The 23352-nt window shown below is 37.1% G+C and overlaps 1 protein-coding gene across 18 annotated transcripts in view; it reads left to right on the top strand.

The window, feature by feature from the left end:
* Nucleotides 1–1654, top strand: part of RALYL (RALY RNA binding protein like) — a 584818-nt gene extending 583164 nt beyond the window's left edge. For all 18 annotated transcript variants that reach the window (XM_072951759.1, XM_072951758.1, XM_072951765.1 and 15 more), the window contains one exon: nt 669–1654. In XM_072951759.1, coding sequence (XP_072807860.1) covers nt 669–686 — 18 coding nt within the window. In that variant the 3' untranslated portion in view covers nt 687–1654. The remainder of the gene's footprint in view (nt 1–668) is intronic.
* The last annotated feature ends 21698 nt before the right edge of the window (nt 1655–23352 follow it).

Genomic DNA, 23352 nt, shown 5'->3' with positions numbered 1-23352 from the left:
CCTTGAACTTGGTAGGATTCTAGGATAAATAAATGCCTTTTTCCCACTACTGAAATCTTACATTGTTTTATCCCCATCTTCAATTTCTCAATTCAGTTCTTCAACCAGTTGAATTTTTACTCTTATATGATGTTTTCTGGCTTATGGTTGCACCTGCCTGCCTCTCTTCTTCCTGCCTCTAGCTTTCTGCTCTTGCAACCAAGATTGTGTTAACTCAGATCACAGACCTGTATTGGCTCTTCCTCCTATCCTGGGCGCATAAGACTTAGGAATGCATCGTTCAAAGCCTTTTCCAAGAGAAAAATACCCTTGGTCACTTTTGTTAGGGGCAGCAAAGATTCAGGAGTAACCCAAGGCTCATTCCCTAGCCTACAATTTCAAGTGTTTCCCTTCTGACCTAGAAACGAGCTCAGGTTGAAAAATAATTGTTGATCTCAGGCAGTAAACAAGCTGAATTCTTTCAAAATTGTTTCATGCTATAAATGTAAATAATTTTAGTTTTGTGTACAAGAAAGGATCTGAGAACCTAAACTTCTCAAGTGTGTTTGTCTTAAAGATCTAAGTCTTCTTTTATCCTTCTCCCGATTAAGCCTTAAAATCTATCTTATATATATGCATGCTCTCAGAAACGAAATATAAATCTCTATAATTTTTTTTTCTTTTCTCAGTTTCTACAGATAAAGTGATCTGAAGTAACAAATGATGCCATGGCAGCAGAAGAGAGAAACTGTGACAACCCCCCGAAATGTGAAAGGAGGGCTCTGAACTGGACAGCATCACCTTTGGTTCAGTTTATATATAAACCCAAATAAATAAAATGGACAGTATTGTTCAATTTTAGAAATTCCATTTCTTCTATGTTCTGAGTTATATAATTGTCAGGTTTTTATGGTTTAGATTGTAAATGTGTTTTCCCCTTTGCTAATTATGTTTGTTTTTTTAAGTCTTAAAAGTCTTAAAATGTGAAGGACATTTATGAATGGTAAGGGAGACACTGTATACAAATGTATATTTGTAAAAGCTATTTTTATGATTAGCATGTTCTACTGTTGATCATATATAAAAGTCAGGTGATACTGCAATTCTGCATTTAAAGTTTATTTCCAACAATGTCATGTAAGAAAAGATGCATTGTATGCTAGTTTTTATAATTTATTTTTAATTTATAGTCCAAAGTACTTCAGATTGTAAGGATAAAATACTTGAAAAAGTTATATTTCTGCCCTCAATAGGCACCATTTTTATTAATAAAGAATGCAGATATTTCAGATGTGATTCAATAGTTAAAGGACTGTTGGTTTAACCTGTGATTAAATTGAGCATTCTCTGCTCAGCTGAACTGAAATGACTCATTTACTACCCCAGTCCGTCAGTCTGGGTAGGAGATCCCGTGGACAGGGTTTAATGCCAATACAGGTAAGAACTAGATTGGCAAGGAAGACTGTCTTGTCTTTGGCTCTGAAAGATGGAATTGGTGCGTACATCACTTCATTTCATCACCTATTACTAGGAAGTCTCCATTCCCCGGCATTGCAAGTGTTTTCCAGATGCTTTTGGCTGTTGTCTTGTGCTGTGGAAATGGAAGAAACCATCTTCACAGACTGTAGGAGAATCCAACATATAATTTCTTAATAAATACTGTTTCTTTTAAAACGAAATTGGTGTGTATCTTTCTTTTGGGGTGCACTTGGTTTTAATACTTAGTTTGAATTTTTAAGTCACTGTAATGCCACAAAATCGGTGCAATAATGAAAGTAGAGCAACTTTATTAAAATGCATTATGTGCCCTCTATGGTCTATATGCCCACACTCTATGGAGTGACTTGTGCGCTGGAACACGTTAATTTGTCGGGTAGTAGAAAGCCAGATGACCCTCAATCCATGACAGAAGTTACACTGTGGTTTACATTTCTAGAAGGCACTTTTTTTTTTACCCAAATATAGAATTTTAAGAAAATATTTCAGAATAGAAAGTAAAACCACCTGAACATAGGTATTTATGCTCTTCCCAACTAAAACCCTGCTGCTAAATGACTGCCAGATCCTCATTAAAAAGCAGAGAGGACACATGTACCACCACCCAGAGTATTTCGTGGGTTTAAGGCCACCTTTTTCCAAAGAAACCGAGGGTCTAAAATCACCTTCATATGTTTTCTCTACTTTAACTTCTTTAAGGAGATTTATCCTCTTTCTCTATGTCTTTCAAATATAAGCTAATGAAATCTTACATGATTTCATGCAACAAAGAATATCCAAAACCAAAATTCTGAAGAAAAAAAAAAGAATTAGAAGTCTGTTGTTAAAAAGAATTAATAAACTTCATTTTCTTCTTTAAACGCTTAAGCAATTTGCCCACTAGAACCGATGGTCTGGACCAGGAATGTGCTTCTTTTGCAAGAGAATGGGAAAACCACAATGTAATATGCTGGTTTGGGCCATAAAGTGTATCGGAGAAGTTGTGGCTGCTGTGATTGGATTCTGAAGCTGCAAAGAACCTGTATATGGTTCTCTAAAGAAATCAGATCAGCAGAATGATTTCTTGGCTTGCTGCCAAACAGATGCATTTGCCTGGGATAATCTGATGCTCAGAAAGGAAGCACTGCAGGTACCGTGTGTTAGGAAAACACACGTGTCTGTTTTTCCAAACTGGGCATTTGTCCTCAGTGTAGTCGACAGTGTAGCATTTATGATCTGGCATTATCATAAATTAAGAGCGTCATACTTTCTCAGATGTTCATTAACTATTCTCAAAATAAAATGAAAAATTAAAAAGTATAACATAATTCTTTGTTATTAGAGTTCGTTTTCTCTACATAGGCCTTGAGGAATGAAACCGTGGGTCTTCCCCTTCATTCATTACCCGTTCCTGGCATAAGAATTTCTTGTGATGACCAGGATGGAGTGAAATATACAGCAGACCAACGAAATATAGATTATTTGGGATTATAATCCCTAAAGTTTTAGTTTAATAACTTGAAGTGTTTAAGAGGTGAGGAGAGGACTGTGGACTTCATCTAACTCCAAACAACATGAGTCACATAAAGAAAAGAAAAGGGGCATTTCTCTCTGCACTCAATTCAAGAAAAATAGTTAAGCTGTCAACGGTGACAACGGGAAGGGGAAAATACCAATTTTGCTTCCATCTTCAAGAAAAGAATAGCTTTCGAAGCAGGAATACACAACAAAATAAGATAGGAATAAAACAGAAGACAAGTAAAGAGGAAACTATTTTAAATGGATTAAAGTTCGGGAAAACAGGAATTACAAATGCAAATGCCTGTAGAGGCCTGATAAGAAATAGAAATGCAAGAATCAGGCCTGAAGTAAGTTAGCAGATATTAAATTCAACTATGCTAATGAGGCCATCCAGCCAGCTGCCGGATTCAGAAATGCAGACCTGGATTGGCCAGGTTTCCTGACTTTTCAAGAGAAGGTAGCTTTAAAGGAGATACTCTATTTTGGTTTGTTTTAATATGAATATGATGGTGAATGAAACCATATCTGAGATCTATATCCAGGATTTAATAGTTGTATAACTTAAAAAAAAACAAAACCTTACAATAATGAGAACAAATGCAGGATTATCTCTGGTGAGAAAAAGAAGGGAGATGAGAATAAAAGGGATTCAGTAGCGTCTGTAATATTTGATTTCTTAGGGAAAATACTTGAATCAAATGTTTCAAGTCAAACATACCAAACTAAGTCTAGGTTACACTGTTGTCCATTTTACTTTCTCCATGTTTTTGTAGTCTTACTACTCTTACTACTTAAGAATCATAAATGCATGGGGTTTATTTCACAGTGTTTATACATAGGTCGATGGAGATGTGTAGATTGATGATTCACAGATGTGAGTGGGATAAACAGTGTACACAGAGGTCGAGATTTGGATCTTTGGGTCCATCAGAAGTCTACAAGTCTGTGATCTACCTTTTCTAGAGATTCTCAGATTCCTAGAAAACAATATGACTTCGAGAAAGAGAGACGCCGCACTCCCACGTTCTAAGCCATTTTGCAGAGAAGGAATTTACAAGTGAATTTCTTATTTGTTATTGAAAAGGCTTCCTATCAGCCCTTGGGATATTTAGAGTCACTCTAGGAATCTAAATATGGTTCATCCCAGAATTTGGGGGGAGTGGTCTGAGTATGCAAAATAGCCCCCATGTTTATCTGCTGCATCTGTAACAATAAGGGTTGAGTCTCCTCTCTTTATATCCTGCACAGATGGTGCCTTACACGTAACAGATTATTTCTCCCTAAACGTCTGGGAAATTAAATGAAACAGGGTGTGTTCTGGGTTTTTACTTTGTTATAAAAAATATTTTAAGCTATAATTTGTTAAGCAACTAGTACATTCTGAGCAGCACCGTACTGATGACTTGATATGCATTATCACTAACATGCACAGGAGAACTGCTGGGTGGGTATTGTTAGCTCCAGTCTCCAAATAAAGAAAGTGGACCATTTATTCAATCAGTTCTTTACTGAGTGCCAACTCTGTGCTAAGCGCTTTTCCTGGCAATAGTGGTCCAGCTATAAATAATGAAGACTGAAAGTTCTGTCCTTGGATAAAAAAAAAAAAGCCTACACTATTCTGGGAGATGATGCACAACAGGCCAATTAACCAGCAAATGTGTAGTATTGCAGATGTTAAACACAGAGGAAAACAAAAAGCCAAGAAGGAAAAAGAACTGGTGAGGTTAGACATGGATGTTTAAATAGGCTGATCAGGGAAGGTTCTAGGGTAAGGTGGCATTTGGGCCAAGATGTGGAGTAGGTGAAGGGGCCGTTTATGGGAAAGGTGTCCTGAGTGGGAGGGACAGGAAGTAAATCCCTGGAAGCAGGAACATGCCTGGTGTGTTCAGGAAAGGCAAGGAGGGCAGTGTAGCTGGAATAAAGGAAGGAAGGAAAAACAGACGAGGCCAAAGAAAAGTCAAGATTTCAGATCACAGAGCCTTAGAGGTGACTCAGAGTGGGTTGGCTTTATGCTGCATTAGATGGGAATTACATGGTCTAACTTAGAGGTCAAAAGAATCATTTGAGCTGCTAAGTCCAGAATAGATTATAGAGAAGAAAGAATCCAGAAACCCCTGCAGTCTAGGTTGATAAATGACTCTGTGAGTTTGGCCTGTGACTAGACTGGTCTGATCAGAGCAGAGAAGCCTGTTCACTTACTCATCAAATATGTCTTGAGCCCTTATTCCATGCCATGCTTCTACTTGGCAATGAGTAGGCACACTCCCTTTTCTCAGGGCACCTAGTCTGATGAATAATATTGACAAATAGCTGAATAAAGATAGAAAGAATAGAAAAATTTAAAACTATATTGCAGATTAAAAAGAACACTGCATGCCAAAGTCGTGTTCCTCTTAGCTCTGACGGAAATGGATGGAGAAGCATTTTTTAAATTACCTTTGTTCAACCAGCTGAGACAGGGAAGCCCAGGTGCCCCAAAGTGTAAAGGGCAAAGCTTGGACTCACTACAACTTTTTACCCTGACTCCATGCACTGGTTGTACGATGAAGAAAACATATCTATTCCCAAACACGGACTTCTCTTCCAAGTCAGTCACGGTGGTGAGACACATCTGCATATTTCTCAGCTCTTTCCTTTCTACAGCCACAGAGACACTTCAGTACCCAGCACACAAAATGGTAGACAGTTGGACAGAGCTGCTCCCACCTCAAGAAAAAAAAAAATGCCTTTCAGCCAGCCCTTTTTCTGACTGAGATCCAGGTTTTGTTCAAGTATCAGCCTAAGATGGCTGGGTCCCGCCTTAGCCACAGGGGCTTGAGTTTAGAATTGTGGTAATTTTCCACAACCGTCTACACAGTAACAGGGAACTTCTAAAAATATGGGTAATCATATAGCCCCTTCAGACACTTGGATGTAATTGGTTTATTGGGTGGTTTTTTTCAATTGCCCAGGTGTTTTATGTGTAGGTAGGGTTGAGAACCACTGACCTAAGCCAATTATAGAAGTCATTCCTTTTGCAAGTGATTACTTAGGAACAAGCATGTGATGCCATTCTTTCCAACATGATATGAGGAGACACCTGCTGGGGCCCCTCTCGACGAGGTGTGCTTGCTCCTAAGAAGACAGAGAAGAGGGTTGAGTCTCCTGCTTGCAGGACAAACTGTGTGAGGATGTGAGGGCTGGAATTCCTATAGCATCTTCTAATGATGAGGTGAGTAGCCAACATATTGAAGAGGGCAGTGAAAAAAGATGGCAAATACTCGAGACTTTATAATGTCTTTAAGCCACTAAATGGAGCCACTCTACCAGTAAACTCCTTCTTATTATGTGAGTTAATAAATATACTTCTTATTTTAAATAATTTAGCATTGTATTTTCTGTTAAATGTGGCTGAAAAGAGTATCCCAAAGAATTCTTATAATTACCTAAAAAAAAAAAAAAGAAGAAGAAGAAAAAGACGAAGAAGCCAATTAGAAGCAGTGCGTCTTGGAGGAGTTAGATTTTAGGGTCTTTTTTTTTTTTTTAAATAATATGTATCAATAAAGAGCTTCAGACTCCTTTTTGAATGCTCTATCCTGGAAGAGAACAAAACAGTTAAAGCAGGAGAAATCGCTCTGTTAATCCCAGCACAACCAAATTAGAAAAGTCTTTCTGTGTCCTGCAAAGTGTACCAGAAACTGTGGCAATTAACCTGCCGTGGAAGCCTGAATCTTGGATGGGGAAGCAACCAGCATGCGAGCAGCGAGGACCAACCATGAAGTCCCACCCACGCTTCTGATGGCGAATATGAGACATGACTCTCTGCATTTATAGATAAGGGTATGAGCAAAGTGAGAAACCAATATGGAATATACCAAAAATAAACTACATTATAAAGAAGAGGGGCTATTCCATTCAAAATTAAGAAAATGATCAGATTTCTAGAAGTTACTTTTTTCATAAAACAGGAGAATGTTTTAAAAATTTGTTCTGTGTTTAAAAAGAAAGGTATATGACCATGAAAATGTCATAAAATTTGACCACAGAGACTTTTGAAAAGAACTGAGATTTTTGGCAGTGATTTTTTTTAATTAAAAAAAAGAATTCCCCAAAATAAAATAATCAAAAGCAAACTTTATGCTTCAAAAAACCAAATAATTGTTTTGGAGAGCAAATTTAAGGGACTCCTACAGAAGAGTGAGTGAAAATAAAGAGGTAAACACATTAAAAAGACGACGAGGGCAGAGAAAGATTTAACTTGGGTATCTCAGGTTATTCCCAGGAAGAAACCAGAAAGAACGAATCAAAAAGTTGTGAGAACGAATATTTGTCTATATACGCGTGACTGGGACATTGTGCTGTACACCAGAAACTGACACATTGTAACTGACTATGCTTCAATTTTTAAAAAGTTGTGAAAAGCAGACATAATTTAAGAAAAATTTTCACCTGAGTAAAAAGACCTTCATCTTTTACTAAAGACGAAGATCAAAAAGGCTTGCCATATTCCCAGAAATACTAATTTTAAAGGAAAAGCCAAAATTACTTACAGAAAAAAATAGAAAATCTAAAAATTAACATATAATAAGACCTAGGAAGTTCTGTCTCTCCAATATAACGAAAGCTGAAGTTCCAATTCTCCAGTATAAGGAGAGCTAACGTTCCGAAAAGAAAACTTTTATGTTCAAAGTGGTACACCCGCAGACCTCCAATCAATGTGTGAAGGCACCAGTGATGTAGCTCAGATAGCCATCAGCTCAGAATATATACCATTCATACTGAATTTCTAAGAGCATTCCAGAAATTTTTACCTGAACATATACTGTATGATACGATTGCAGAAAATAAAAACAAAATGCTAGAGACGTTTACAATACAAAAAAACCTAAAGATAATCACTGAATTAAGTAAATCACAGAGAGCTGAACATACATTATTGCAATATTTATAAAAAGGAATATAAAAAATAGCAAACAAAAGCATTCTTAAAAACATGATTTATATGTAAATATAATTGCTGTTGAACAACAACCTGCTTTTACAATTCCAGAGTGATTTAATACAGTCGATTAGGTGAGGACCAGAGAAGGAAATATGTTAATGCCTCATCCCATATGGGTCCATTCCTTTAACAAATGGTCGAGCATCTATTAACACAACAGACACTCTTCTAGGTTCTTAGGATACATCAGTGAGCAAAAGAGGTGAAATCTTCATCATTGGCAAAGTTTCAAACCGAGTGTGTGAAATCTATATTTTATATAAAGGTGATCACTAACAGAATTAGAAAGATTATATAACTTACAAATTCTCAAAGATGACAAAAACCAGGCAGGACACTGTGTACCCAGAAGGGAAAGAAAGGAAGGAAAGAAGGAAGAAAGGGGGAGGGAGGGGGAAAGAAAGGCAGCCAGGGCAGCCAGGCAGCCAGGCAAGCAATTGAGTGTGAAGCAAAAGTATATTTTTAATGTCTAAATACACAATGAGAAAATACCATTTAGAGCAATAAATGAAGACAGGTTAACCCACCCTGTTGAGGGGCAAAAGCAACCACTCAGCTGTGGGGTGAGTCATATCTGTGCTGTGCTGCTTAGAAGAGTTGTAAGAAAAATAATACTAAAAAGTTAAAGATGAAGAAATACATCTTCAAAACAGCTTCCAGTTCAGAGGGTTTTTTTTACAAATGTTACCGATTAAATATTCAAAGAATAGTTCATTTCCTTGCCATGAAATCCATTTCAAGATACATCAAAAGACCTGAATCTACCCAGTTCTTTTTATGATGGTCCTATGCCTCTTACATAAAAACTTGACAAAAAAGTAGCACCCAAAAGCCAAATATAGAAAACTCCCTAACTATACATGTAAAAATGTGAAATAAATCAAAATATAAGCAAAAATTCAACAAAATATAGAAGATCTCCTATGACCAACTAGGACTTCTTGACAAAAATTCACACACACACACACACACACACACACACACACACTTGTACACGGGCACTCATGCAAACACACACACAAACCTATATACATCTTAAAACAACATTACACTTCATACTGTAACAGGGGTCACAATTGAACTCACATTAAAACAATAATACCTTCTACTTAAATTAATATTTTTAACTTATTCTAGAAGAGAAAGCTAGTGCAGTAAAGCAAGAAACAGAGATTAAGAATATGACAATTGAAAGAATGAGAAGACTTTTTGATTGGATAGGATGTGATTATCAACCTCAAGTTCCAAGAAAATAAGATAAACACTATTCAGCTTAATTATGAGTTAATGTTTTTTTAATATCCAATAAAAGTAAAAGCGTATACAGTTTTGTAATATACAAATAACTGTGAAAATGTGATAAAAATATTTCATTTTATAATGTTAAAATACTTAAAATATTTCCAATAATATAAACCCAATATAAAATGCACAAAGCTTCAGGGTACACACCACAAAATTTTATTCATAGAATAAAAGATATGGCTACATGAATAGATATAAGATGTTCCTAGATGGTAAGTTTGAAGTTACAAATAAACCAGTCCTTTGTACATTAATTCAATATAAATTTTTCCCCAAGTCTCAAAGATCTTGTCCACTCCTCTGGCTTTTCACGCAGTTTTATATGCTGACTTGTCCCAAAAGGATGCTCAGAGTCCTGACCTCTCTTTTTCTAAAGCCAGTTTCTCAATGGGAAGTTTCACTTGGATGTCTCACAAGCATCTCAAACTTAACTCTTACTTTTCCACCTAAAACGCATCCTGTTTCAGAGTACCCATCTCTGTAGATGGTGCATATATCTACCCATTACTAAACCAGAAACCTAGAAGTCATCTTAGCTTCCTTCTCTCGCACCTCCCATCTCCAATCTTCTGCTACTTTATGTTGCTGCTGTCTCCAGTTATACCCTGGGTCCCTTCACTTTTCTCAGAAACTGCCCCCCATATTATCTCCTTGCTTCTACACTACCTATAGCTCCAATCTAAAAGTCATCTTTTTCAAAATGTCAATGTAAATTGCCACACTTTTGTGTTAAATCTTAGTAGCATCTCAAAGCCTTTAGGGTAAATCCAAAGCCCTTGGCATTCGCCGTGAGGCTCCAAATGGCCAACCCCTCGTGCCCACCCCTACCTCTTGTATCTAGTTTCTTCAGCGCTCTGCGATAACGAGGTTATATACCTCCTAGAGGGGCTAGTCTATAGGTAAACTGGTACTCTGCTCGTCTGTTTTGGTCATTAATGAAATGTCAGATAACCTGACATCTGCTCAAAATATGTCTTCTAAATTTGATTCTGCCCACAATTCCATCCCGTACCACAATGATCAATGTTTAGCTCCTTTTCAAGTTGAGACTGAAAGCCTTTGGGGGAAGGCCACCCACGGATTTCACAGTCTTCTGACTCCTTGCTGCAAAGCATTACTACTATTTGAGCCAGACTCATTTTGAAAGTTTAGAAAGAATAGCCCCATTCAGGGCCACTCATTCCTCTCAACTTCACCTCTCTCTGATTACCTCCAAACAAACAAACAAAAAGAGCATCTTAGATTAGCTTTGCTGTCAATTTTCCATTCCAGAGAAAGAGGCTTTGATGTAAAAATCCTCTCTGGAGTCAAATTTCCCTTTATGCATTGTGTTCTGCTTCTGTTATTTTTAGATATCTAAAAAATTCTCATTTTATCCTTACACTTGGGAAAAAGTATTGTTAACTTTTTAATGATTTTTGTTTGTTAGGCTTTCAGGCCAAAAGCACCTTTCCTTTATAGACAAATAGAAAAAAAAAACAGTCTATGTAGAAGACTGGATTTCTATTTAGCTTTTCTGAATTATTTTTCCAATGCATTTAATTCCATTTTGACAACCGTAGGATTCAAAGCAGGTCAAATGAGATTAGTTCATTGTGGTTAATATGAAAAGCTTTATCTTCTAAAATGTGTCAAAATTATTATCAAAAACTCCCAGAAACCAAATGCATTTTTACTGACCTTTTTTCACTTTGATACTTCCCCTTTTACCTCGCTCCACTAACTGGCAATGCAATGCAATGCAAGTTACTCAGCCTGGCATTAAAAGGGGCCTTTTATCATTTCAGAACATTTCCAATTTATTAATCTGCAAACTTCTCCTTTAAATAGAATACATATTTTTGCCATCTAAATCGCTCTCATGCACAGATATGATCACATCATTTTCCTTGTTTAAAAAAACAAAATTACAATAGAATTTAAAGCTTCAATGGCTTGCTGGTACCCAAATATTCAATCCAGCATTTTAAGGTCCAAAGGAATCAGAATCAACCAACACATCTGGGTTTCTTTTTTTCCTACTTTCCTACAGGCAAAACGTTGTCAGTTATAACAGACACACTTTACTTTCTCATTTCAGTAAAATTAAATACAATTGACTTTTGAGAAATGCAAGGGTTCGGGGTGTGGACCCTTCGGATGAAAATCCACATGTAATTTATAGTTGCCCGGTTTCTCCACAGAACCAGCCAACCACAGATCCTGCAGCACTGTAGAATTTACTACTGAAAAACATCCACATCCAAGTGGACATGCACAGTTCAAATCCATGTTGTTCAAGGGTCAATTGCATTTAAAATATTCATGTATTAGCCATTACTATGCGTACAGTGTTCTGGCCAGAAGACCTCTCCCTGTTCTGGGAGGTACCAGTGCTCTTTCCCCCTCTTCTCTCATTCATCTTTGATAAAACTATGTATGAATATATGCATTTCTATACACTCCATTTATTAGGATTTAAGTGGGCATCGTTTGTAGTTTATTCATCCACTCTCATTCAATGCACGTTTTCCAAATACATCCTACAGACACAAAGGACGATAAGAAAAAAAAATCTGTTTCTAGGAATTCACAATCTACGGAGGTTGACAGAAACACAAACTAATGAGTAAAACTCCGGGTGCAATTTTTGTGCTTATTCCAAATAGTTGCAGCAGCAGAACACACCCTCACCCTGAGGGGTGAGGAACCCACACAAGCCAGACCTGGATCCCCAAGAGGGAACACTGTACAGAGCCCGGCTCCCCAGGAGCATTACTCATATCCTGGTTGGATTGTGTGTGTCCCCACTGATTTCTAGCAGGTCCAGGATGCTGTTCCAACCCTCCGATTAGGACCCCGCTCTCATTCTCTTCTCTTACGTCTAGTTTAAGCACAACCTGTATATGTGACTTCACTTTAGATGCTGCTGAAGGCTACCTTCCACGCCTGATTTAAACCACTCATACTCAACCTAATGAATAAAACATAGATCATCAAAATCAATCAATAAAAAAATCAATTAAAAAATCAATAAATAATTTCACTACTGAAACTATGAAAAATGTTTCTGTCACTAAGTTGTGTCAACCTCTAGATTTTATTGTCTTATTAATGTCATTGGTGAAGCTTATTCATCACATAAACCATGAACTAGATTAGATACTCATTTCATTATATAATCAACAACAGTTGACTCCTTACAAGTGTTTGGATGGCTGGGAAATATTAAACTTTCTCTTTCTCATATGCCAATTGAATTGTTATTTTTTAAATTTTTATATGTAATTTAAATGGAGCATTTATTGAACACCTGTAGCATGTAGATCCCTCCCTGATGGAAGATTACAAAGCAGATTTCAAGCTATAGCCTCAAGCGAAAATAAAATAAATAAGTAGGACTTTTTTCCAGTTCAACTTCTAGAAAAAAAGACTCCCTTTTCTATGCCTGAAAAGTAGAAGAGCCAAGGATATAAATGTTTGATAAGCTGAAATAAATCTGTCAGGAAAGAAATCCAGCTGCTACCTTAAAGCTAAAGAGTAGCCCAAAAGGATATGAAACAGTCCGAATCCTCTCTCTTGAAAACCCCAAACTTATTACAGAGGACCTCACACCTTGGAAGGACTTAGGATGTCTCAGTTAAACAATGTTCAACTCATTTTGGTTACCTCCCAGGATTCTTGAATGACAGTTTTAGCAAGTGTTAGGGAACACTGAGGTAACATGACTTGTATCTCCTTGGAAGGTTCCATGCTGAGGCAGGTGAATCAAATACAGGTGATCTGTGAGGCTCTAACTGAGGGGTAGGTCTACCTGTGAAGCAAAATGATATCTGAAGTGCTTACTTTTGGTGGATTAATAACAGAAATCATAACACAAAATGTACTGTTTTCCTTCATTGTAATGGCTTCAGTACAAGCAGCAAGCATTAGATCGGCGTATGTTTTGGGATCAATGACTGGGCTCCAACTACTTTCTTTTGTTTATTAGTTCCAAGAAGCAGTTTCTCTGGTCCTTATGTACCAACACAGGCTTGATAGGTAGTATGAGGGCAGAAAACTCAGAGATTTGAAAAGGTTTGTGTTCTCACAGTACCTGCACTGTAGAGATAGGAAGTCTGGAGAGGACGGTAAATCCAAGAGTAGGAATTCTGAGAAAGTGTGAGAGCAAAACAGGCCGCTTTGTCCCTTTTCCACCCAACTCTCACCCTCTCCTGGGCCGGTCCCCAGTGAGCTCTTCTTAGAAGTTTAGAAATTTAGGGATATCTGTGTTCAAGAGAAAGTTTTTCCCGTCGTCAAGCTCTTAATACATCTCCTTAATGAGATGACCTCAACATAGCATTTCTCTGTATCTGTCAGTTGGGGGCATGCCAACGACTAGGCAAAGGGCAGGGTCCTTTTGTGTCTGAAGCATCATAGAACATTCTATATTAGAAAGCTGCACAGACGATGATTCAGAGCCACCAATATATACAGAAATGATCCAGAAGCCACCAAATATATCCAACATCAAATATGGCTCATGTCAAGAGTGTAGACCATAGGGACATTTGAAGCCACTCAAGGAGAGCAGTAAGCAAGTCCAAGTCCAAAGGCACAGGCATGCCTCCTCCTTTCCACATCCACCCTCACGGATCTGAGGTTTCTCTGTGTATGTGCTGCTTGGCTTGTTAAGCAACTCAGAGGAAGAGAATGGAAGAGGAATCCCAGCTGTCATGTGTGAAACCAATTGACTTAAATAATAATATTTAAATATAGCAGAAGAACCCCTGGATTGAACTAAGTACCTGAGAGTTAAAAATTAATTCTCTGCTGCTTAAGAAGAAATCAGGCAAGGGCAACAAAAAATATGTTCAGTTAGACAATAAAATCCAACTTTTTTCACCTTTGAGCCTTATGTGGTCTTTCAAAACTACAAATGCTATGATGGTAATATCTAATTTGTCTACTTTGTATACACAAAATATAAATAAAATAATCAGAGAAGATTCAGCTAGTCCAGACTCTAAAGTATAAAGTACTTGCAAGAGTTGTTTTTAAAAAGGCCGGATTTCTTGAATCCTTAAAATGAGTTGGTGAGAAAGTAAAAAATTAAATGGAGTAAAAATTATTCTTCCATACAATTCAGCTATTTTAAACATAATAAGGAACAACTTTAAAATATCATGTAACAGTTCTAATATTACTGTCCAAATATCTCTATGCTGAATTATTGGTTAAAATAACTTGTATTCAAATACTCATTCATTCTATTCATTAATTCATTCAATGTATGTTTATAAACATCAAAAGTATCAGACACTGAGGCTACAGAGACATAATCTTTGCCTGCAGGGATCCTGCGGTCTGACAGGGAGATGGATAGGTACACACATAATTGTAATACAGTGTGATATGTACAATGATACAATAATGAATAAGTATAATGGTAGCACATGCTCAGTTTGGCTTGGGACAGTTAGAGAAGACTAGCCAGGCAGAAAAGGAGACAGTGGCAAACCCCAGGAAAACATATGGAAGCCTGCAACACAACAATGATGTTTCCAGGACTCATGCAAGAATAAGGTTAATTTCCATTTGGTCTCTCTGTGGTACTTCTATGCTCATCTCCAGGGAAGCCTAGAGCCAGGGGACTGACTCTTGGTCAAGAAAGGAATAAATCATAATAGCTAGTGATTAAAACGTGCTGTTTAAAATTCGAAAATCCATGAGGCACTCTGTATTTGCTTGTCTACATTGTTTATTGAAAATGAATAGACTTCTGCTTCTGGCCAAGATGCAGTCACAGGGGTTGAAACTAAAAATCTGACAACACACATGAGACAACAGCTTTCAAGACATTGAATGTAATTAAATAAAGGACAGTGATCCTGAGATACAGGAAATAAATAATTTAAGCCCAACAATTGCCCCAGTTTACTGTCTGGAGATAAGTTTCTGGTTAACGGCAGTGAGAAGGAGCACAGGCAAAACCCTAAGTTAGTCTACACGAATTGAAGACATGGTACAGGGCCGTGTATAGAAGAGGCAAGAGCTGTATAGAGACAGCACTCCAGAGATCATCAGAGGTTCTTCCTTGAGTACCTAGTTGAGTATTTATCAGCACTTGCATATGAGGGAACTACCTGAGTTTGAGGAATAAACACCCCAAAAAGAGAAGAGTGCCCAGAAATCTCATAGCACTGGAAAGTCTCAATATCCAATAGTCAAAGTGGGAAATTTCATAATTTACTGAATATTGGCTACAGTATTAAAAAGGATCTTGCCTCAGTAGTGGGGAAAAACTATCCCTAGACTAAATGTTGCTCTGGTACCACCTAACAAAGCTTAAAACAAGACCCAAAATATTCTGACTATAGCATTGAATCACAAATTATCAGGCACATAAAGTACAGAAGATATGACCCATAATGAGGAGAAAAATGAGTCAAATGGAACTGAACCAAAAGTGATACAAATGATGGAATTAGTGGGCAAGGACATCATAACAGTTATTACACTGTGTTCATTATGTTCACAAAGCTAGAAGAAATTTAAATGTACTAAGCAGAGACATGGAAGATGTTTTTAAATACCCAAATCAAACTTCTAGAAATGAAAAAATACAATGTCTGAGATAAAAGATACACTGGATGGAAGTTGTGCTATAGTTATAAAATGAAATATTACTCAGCCATAAAAAGAATAAAATAATACCATTTGCAGCAACATGGATGGACATGGAGATCATCATTCTAAGTGAAGTAAGCCAGAAAGAGAAAGAAAAATACCATATGATATCACTTATATGTAGGATCTTAAAAAAAAACAAAACACAAATGAACTTATTTACAATACAGAAACAGACTCACAGACATAGAAAACAAACTTATGGTTACCAGGGCAGAAAGAGGGTGGGAAGGGATAAATTGGGAGTTTGAGATTTGCAGATACTTCTATACATATAATATAGATAAACAAATTTATACTGTGTAGCACAGGGAACTATTTCAATATCTTGTAGTAACCCATAATGAAAAAGAATATGAAAACAAATATATGTATGTATATGTGTGACTGAAACATGCTGCACGCCAGAAACTGATACAACATTGTAAACTGACTATACTTCAATTTAAAAACATTTTTTAAAGATACACTAGATGGCATTAACAACAGGTTAGACATGGCAGGAGAAAAGATTAGGGAATTTGAATACATATCAATGGAAACTACCCAATATTTGCATATATTATAAAAAGATATATTGATAGCTTACACCTGGTTTAGTCGGTTATGCAGTCTGGCTTTAGCAACATGACCAGTAGCTTGTAATAGATCCCACAGTAAACTTGTGCTTTGGCTTCCCTAAGACCAAGATATTTCGCACTCTCTTGGTGGTTCATAATCTGAAGATGAGGCACATTTTGTACAAAGAAAAAGCCTTATGAGCTGTACCTGGAAGTTTCACACCTCTGTGATATTTATATACGTTATCTTTCTCCCGCTATGCCATATCCTGTATCTTTATTAAAGTCTTGCATGACTACACCTTGTGTAGTTTTGTGTTCAATTATAGGACATTGTGTAATTAAAAGAAAATATATAGTTTTTTGAAAGAGGGGAAGTAGAATGTAGTCAATAATAGCATGATAATTCAAGGTGGACTGGATTTCTGTTTCTCCTGTGAGAATAGAATGAAATTTAAGAGAGACAACATAGTGAGGTAGATAAGAATATGGACCCTAGGGTCAGAACAGAACCCCTCTGTCCAGTTCCTAGCTGTGTGGCCTTGAGCAGATTGTTTGACCTTTCTGTATCTCAATTTCCTCATCACTATCTGGCGAATCTGGCAAATAGCAAACACTATATGAATGTGTGCTATTAATTTGATTTCACTTCTATCCATAGGCTCACTGAAATCTGAAAAATATTCCTATTTCATTCATTTTACCAATTAATAATATTGTCCTTAAGACTGGGATTAGATATTTATTCCCAAAACCAAAAACAAAACAAGAAAATAAGGAAGACTGTACCTCATAGTGAATAAAGTATCTTTTATCTCAATTTTTAAAAAGTAGTTTTTGTCAACAGGGCTACATAAAATTGACATCTGCCTCAATAAACTAAAATACTTATTTTTGATCTTAAATAATATAAAAACATATGTATTTGGAGTTACAGAAGATATTCTAGAATGAATAAACAAAGAAAACTGAACAATTCACTAGAGAGAATGATGTCATGCATGGGTGAAATAAATCTTTTCTTTAAAACCACTAAATCGACTCAGAATCATATACTGTACCTTGGATGACTGCAGAAGAAAAGAAAGAGACAGAATAATTTATATCACTATATTAGCCCAGCATCTTTGAATATTAATAAGTTATTGCAACCTGCTTCACTAGCTCAAGTGCTTATCTATGTATATCAAGTTAATAAACCCACAGTAAATTTAATGCTATTTCTTCATTTCAGCTGTAAAGCGGCCAAAGGACTTTGCATTTCAAAATATTCTGTCTTCAAAGCACACTTTGAAAACGAAAAATGTTAATTGTAGTTAATAAAAACATAATTTATTAAGAAGCTTATTTGGAGGGAAGTACAGAGTGAGTTATCTTTGTCAAGAACAGTGAAAGGCTTCAAGTTTTATGCAAAGAAGTTAGCCTGTTATTATTTTATGGATATTGAGAAAGACACAAGACTCTTGGGTAAAGAGGCAGAAGCCTTTATCACTTATGCCACAACAAGCAGTGTGAGCTTCACGTTTACGCTGGTCAGTTCCCTTTACCCCCAAGTTCCCGTGATAAGAAGAGGCTCAGGTGGATGTTGCAGATGTAGTTGGCTTTTGTCGAGCTGAGGGAACTCAAGTCATTTATGGGGGCTGGAGGAAAATCTGCTCTTTGCTGTGGAGGGAGCCAGCTTTATCATACTGGACAGTAAGAAACTCCACTTTTGTTCAGGAAGGAGATACTGTATTTATCTGCCAAGGCTGTTCACTCTAGGAACATCCTTGGACAGATAGTCTAGAACACAGGCTGTCGATACTTCTGCTTGTAAGACATTCATAAACAAAAGAGACCCATGGAAAACTGCCTCCTAATAATCCATTAGGGTATTTTAATACCGAATGGCTACCTTCAATTTTGCCCAATTAATTAAGTATATTGACTGGATCTCACATGACCAAGACATAAATTCAAAATGGGAAACAAAGGCAAAAACTGACCCACCACTCTGTTCTGTCACCATCATATCTCCTCTTCCCTGCCTCTATGGCCACTTCTGGTAAGTTCCTCAGTCACAATTGGCCATTCCCTGACAGACACATTGCTAAAGCTCTTGATGCTTCAATCTTCCATCAACTGCAGTTGTTCAGGGCAATAACAAAAGGTGGGAAAATCCAGGGAGATAGCAGTGTCACCCGTGGAGCAGCTGATGAGTGGGAAATGTAGGTGTCACTGAGGCAACAGCAGCCAAGTCAATGAAAGCCAGATGAAAAGAGCTGAAGAAATTGTGACTGAGCAGCAAGATGATGGACAGAATTATTGGCCTTCATGGAGCTCCCAAATGATAAATAGGGTAACTTAAAAATCCACTGTGATGTCAGGCCCTGTTTTAGTGCTGGAAACACATAACAGTGAACTGCCTAATGGAGTTGACAGTTTAAAGGCCGAAAACACAAAGCAAACTTAAGAAAGAAAGAGCTGGAGACATCACATTCCCTGATTTCAAACTACACTACAAAGCTAAAATAATCAAAATTGTATGGCACCAGCACAAAACCAAGACACTTGGATCAACAAAACAGAATAGACAGCCAAGAAACAAACTCATGCTTATATGATCAATTAATTTATGACAAAGGAGTCAAGAGTATACAGTGGGGAAAAGACATTTATTCATTCAATAAATGATGCTGGGAAAACTGGACAGGTAGAGGCAAAAGGATGAAACTCCATCACTTCCTCACACTATATACGAAAATAAACTCAAAATCGATCAAAGGCTAGAGTGTCAGATCTGAACCCATAAAACTCCCAGAAGAAAACACAGACAGTATGCTGACATCGGTCTTAACAATATGTTTTTGGATCTGTCTCCTCAGGCAAGGGCAACAAAAGAAAAAATAAACAAATGGGACTACATCAAACCAAGAAGCTTCTGCACAGCAGAGGAAGCCAATCACGATATGAAAAGGCAACCTACTGAATGGGAGAAGATGTTCGCAAATAATATATCCTGTGAAGGATTAATATCCAAAATACATGAATAACTCACACAACCCAATATGAAAAGACAAGCAATTTGATTTAAAAGTGGGCAGAGGACTTGAATAGACATTTTTCCAAGGAAGACATTCAGACAGCCAACAGACACACGAAAAGATGCTCAACATCGCCAATCATCAGGAAATGCAAATCAATCAAAAGCACAATGAGATATCATTCACGTATGTGAGGATGGCTATTATCAAAAAGACAACAAATAACAAGTATTGGTGAGGATGTAGAAAAAAGGGAACTCTTGGTGAGAATTAAATTGGTGTAGCCACTATGGAAAACGGTCTGAAGTTTCCTCAAAAAGTTAAAAATAGATCTACCATATGATCCAACAAACCACCGCTCATTTATCTTTATCCAAAAAAAACCCCAAAACATTAATAAGAAAAGATATATGCACCCCTGTGTTCACTGCATCATTATTTACGATAGCCAACATATGGAAGCAATTTAGGAGCCCAGTGTGTATACACACACACACACACACACACACATTATTCAGCCACAAAAAAAGAACAGAGCCTTGCTATTTGTGACAACATGAATGGATCTAGAGGGTATTATACTAAGGAAATAAGTCAGACAGAGAAAGAAAAAGATTATATGATTTCACTAATATATTAAATCTAAAAAATACAACAGAGACTGACTCATAGATATAGAAAACAAACTAGTGGTCACCAGCAGGGAAGGGCGTGGGGGAAATGAGCAAAACAGGTGAAGGGAATTAAGTGGTATAAATTTCCAGTTATAAAATAAATAAACCATAGGGATGTAATTTACAACATAAAGAATATTGTCAATAATATTGCAATAAGCCTGCATGGTGCATAATCTTAGAAAAATATCAAATCACTGTTATACACCTGAAGCTAATATAATATTGTATGTCAACTATACTTATAAAAATAATTAATAAATAAATAACAGGAAACAAGAGATATGAGTAAAATGCACAGTGTGCCATATAATGTGCCCTGTCTGGTGGTGACTTTCAACCCTCCTATGATGATGAAAATTCATTCTTCTGCAGACGAGTATGTGCTTGACATTGACACATTGGGTATTCTCTAAACGGAGAATACAGGAGGTACGCTGGACACTTTACACCCCAGAATAACCACTGGAGTCAGATCTCCTATTTGACACAAGAATCTTCTCTACAACAACTATCAAATGGTCATTCCATTTTGTTTGAACAGGTCCAATGCCAGACAAGGCACTAGTACAATTCTCTTTTTAAAAAAATCCTTATATACCTTTATTTTAGACATGGGTGCTCATCTTTCTGTAGAACAGATTCCTAGAAGTAGAACTACTGAGGAAAGGGACATGCATATTTCACACGTTGATAGCTACTAGTAAATTCTGCACATGCTTACACACAAAACCACATGCTGTGCCGATTTCCATGATCTGCATGGCAGTCACAGAAAGACAGTCTACAACTCAGACTCAGAACGGATACTCTAATAGCTCAGCTGATCCCTCACAGATCAGTTTACCTTGGTTTAGATAAGTATTCAACACAGTCTCAATGAATATTCCAGGACATACTTGGTGAATTTTGACAAACCGGTTCCAAAATTTATATGAAAAGGCAAAAAAAAAAAAAAAAACAAGACTAGTCAACACAATATTGAAAAAATAAGAAAAAAGTTGGAGGACAGACACTATCCAACTTCAAGACTTACTTAAAACTGCAGTGATCAAGACAGTGTGGCACTGGTGAAAGGACAGACAAATAGATGAACAGAACAAACAGGGAGCCCACAAACAGAGCCACACAAATACAGTCAAGCGATCTTTGACAAAGGTGCAAAGGTGCAAAGGTAATTCAATGGAGTAAGGGTAGTAGTGTTTCCCCCATATTACGTTGGAACAATTGGACATCCATTTGCCAAAAAAAAAAAGTCAAAATGGGTCATTGAAATAAATAGAAAGTTCAAAGCTTAGATGTGAAATTATAGGAAGTAATGTCTAAGATCTCTCTGAAAAATTAGCCTCATGGTATATGTTGGAGGAACACCAGGAAGTTCTTCAACCTGGCAAATCCCCCAGTGATTCAGTTGACTCTGATTCCTTCCAAACACAATGTAATTTCCAGAGAAGTCTCTGAAAGCACCAACTACAATCACCTTTAGCTGCTATTCTAAAGCACACTGGCCAGTATACAGAGTCTCTCCAGAGACTTACTGACGGACGCTTTTGCCTTCTGCCACCAACACAGACCCCTCCATCATTCCCCAAGATGGCCAATAACCCACTGTAACCCTCCACTGGTGATCTCCACACATAAATTATAGTTTTTCAATAGGCAAAGACATCTCCCTTAGTATCTGGAGGGTAACGATTGCCAGTAAGGTAATCTGTCACTGCAGGCAGAACTGTCCTTCCCTTGGTTGTGGCTGGAAAGCGTCACAAACCTCAAAGGAAACAACACTGTTAGCTTTAAGATGCCCTTTGCTCTGTTGGCCATCATGTCCTATATGCTCTTCACAGTCTGTGGTGGTCTAGGAGAGCAGGATGAGGTTAGGTAGAGGGGGACTGGGCAGGTCTCAGTCACCGTTAAGGGGCAGCTCATTATTTTTCCTCTTGTGCTGACCTGGATAACGTCCCTCACATTTGGGTGCATAGATGATGCATATTCTCTACAGCACAGCTGTCGCTGCCTTTGTCCCATGGAGGAATATGGCCTTTTGACATGAAGTTAATAGACTGCCAGATATTTCTCCAGCAAAGATGGGTTTATTAAGGAGAGGACTGCAATTCAGGGTCTGTAACCATGGGGAGCCCCATGCAAATTCCTGCACAGAAAAGAGAGAACACTTTTACAGAGAGGAACAGGCAGTTGAGAGGGTTATAGTAAGCAAAGAGACCAGTGTAGTGAGGAAAGCAGTGAGTGACAGTGGGTTCGACTGTGGGTACCATACCTGGTTTACTCACCCCCCCAGAGCCTCGGGGGCCTTCTTTGGTCCCCATATAGGCTACAAAAATATTGACTTGAATAAATAGACTCCCAGAGATTTTTCTAGCAAAGTAGGTCACATGCAAGTTCCTGCATGGCAAGGGAAGGAGAATGCTTTACGCTTTTACAGAGAGGAAGAGGAATTTGGAAGGGCTATGGTAAACAAAGAATCCATGGCTTTTCATTGGCTGAGTCCAGCTTAGTGTGGGCACATTAAAAAAAAAAAAAGTTAATTGACTGAAAAAAAGGAGTTTGTGCCAAAGTGGCATGGTATTCCAATACTTCATTAAAAATTAATATAATGTTCAAAACTTCAGAATAAATACAATCTAAACACATAGAAGACACGCAAAGTTGTTTGGTCTCATTTAGTTATTCACTCATTCATTCATTTATATTTACCAGATGTCATTAAGCACAAAACATTTCCATATTAAAAACCAAGTGCCCATCATTTTCAGCTATACAAGTCATTTTATTATGTGTTTCTGCCTGAGGAGGATAAAATGTATTTTATAGTTCCAACGGAGCTGATAAGATTTACATTTCTGACAGGTAAAATATATGTTGCTTTTTTCTTTTTTGTATTTGCTTCACTGGAATCTAGCAAATAATTTGTTTAAGAGAGTCACTTTTGAAACTTAAAACTCTCAGTTATTTTGACTAGGCAATTATAGAAAATATTTAACAAATCATTAATCATTTTAAAATCATTTTGCCAAATAGTTTATTATAAAAACTCATAAACTAGAATTAGCCAGATGTTATCACATTCTTCTGAGAATGCTATTTTTTTTTAGAATAGGCAACCAACCACTATATTAGTAAGTTTATAATCTAAACACAGAGACACTACTGAGTTCATGTCCTTGATT

The sequence above is a fragment of the Vicugna pacos genome, chromosome 29 (genome assembly GCF_048564905.1).
Source record: "Vicugna pacos chromosome 29, VicPac4, whole genome shotgun sequence".
Classification (NCBI taxonomy): domain Eukaryota; kingdom Metazoa; phylum Chordata; class Mammalia; order Artiodactyla; family Camelidae; genus Vicugna; species Vicugna pacos.
This window is presented reverse-complemented; position numbering and strand designations above follow the sequence as displayed.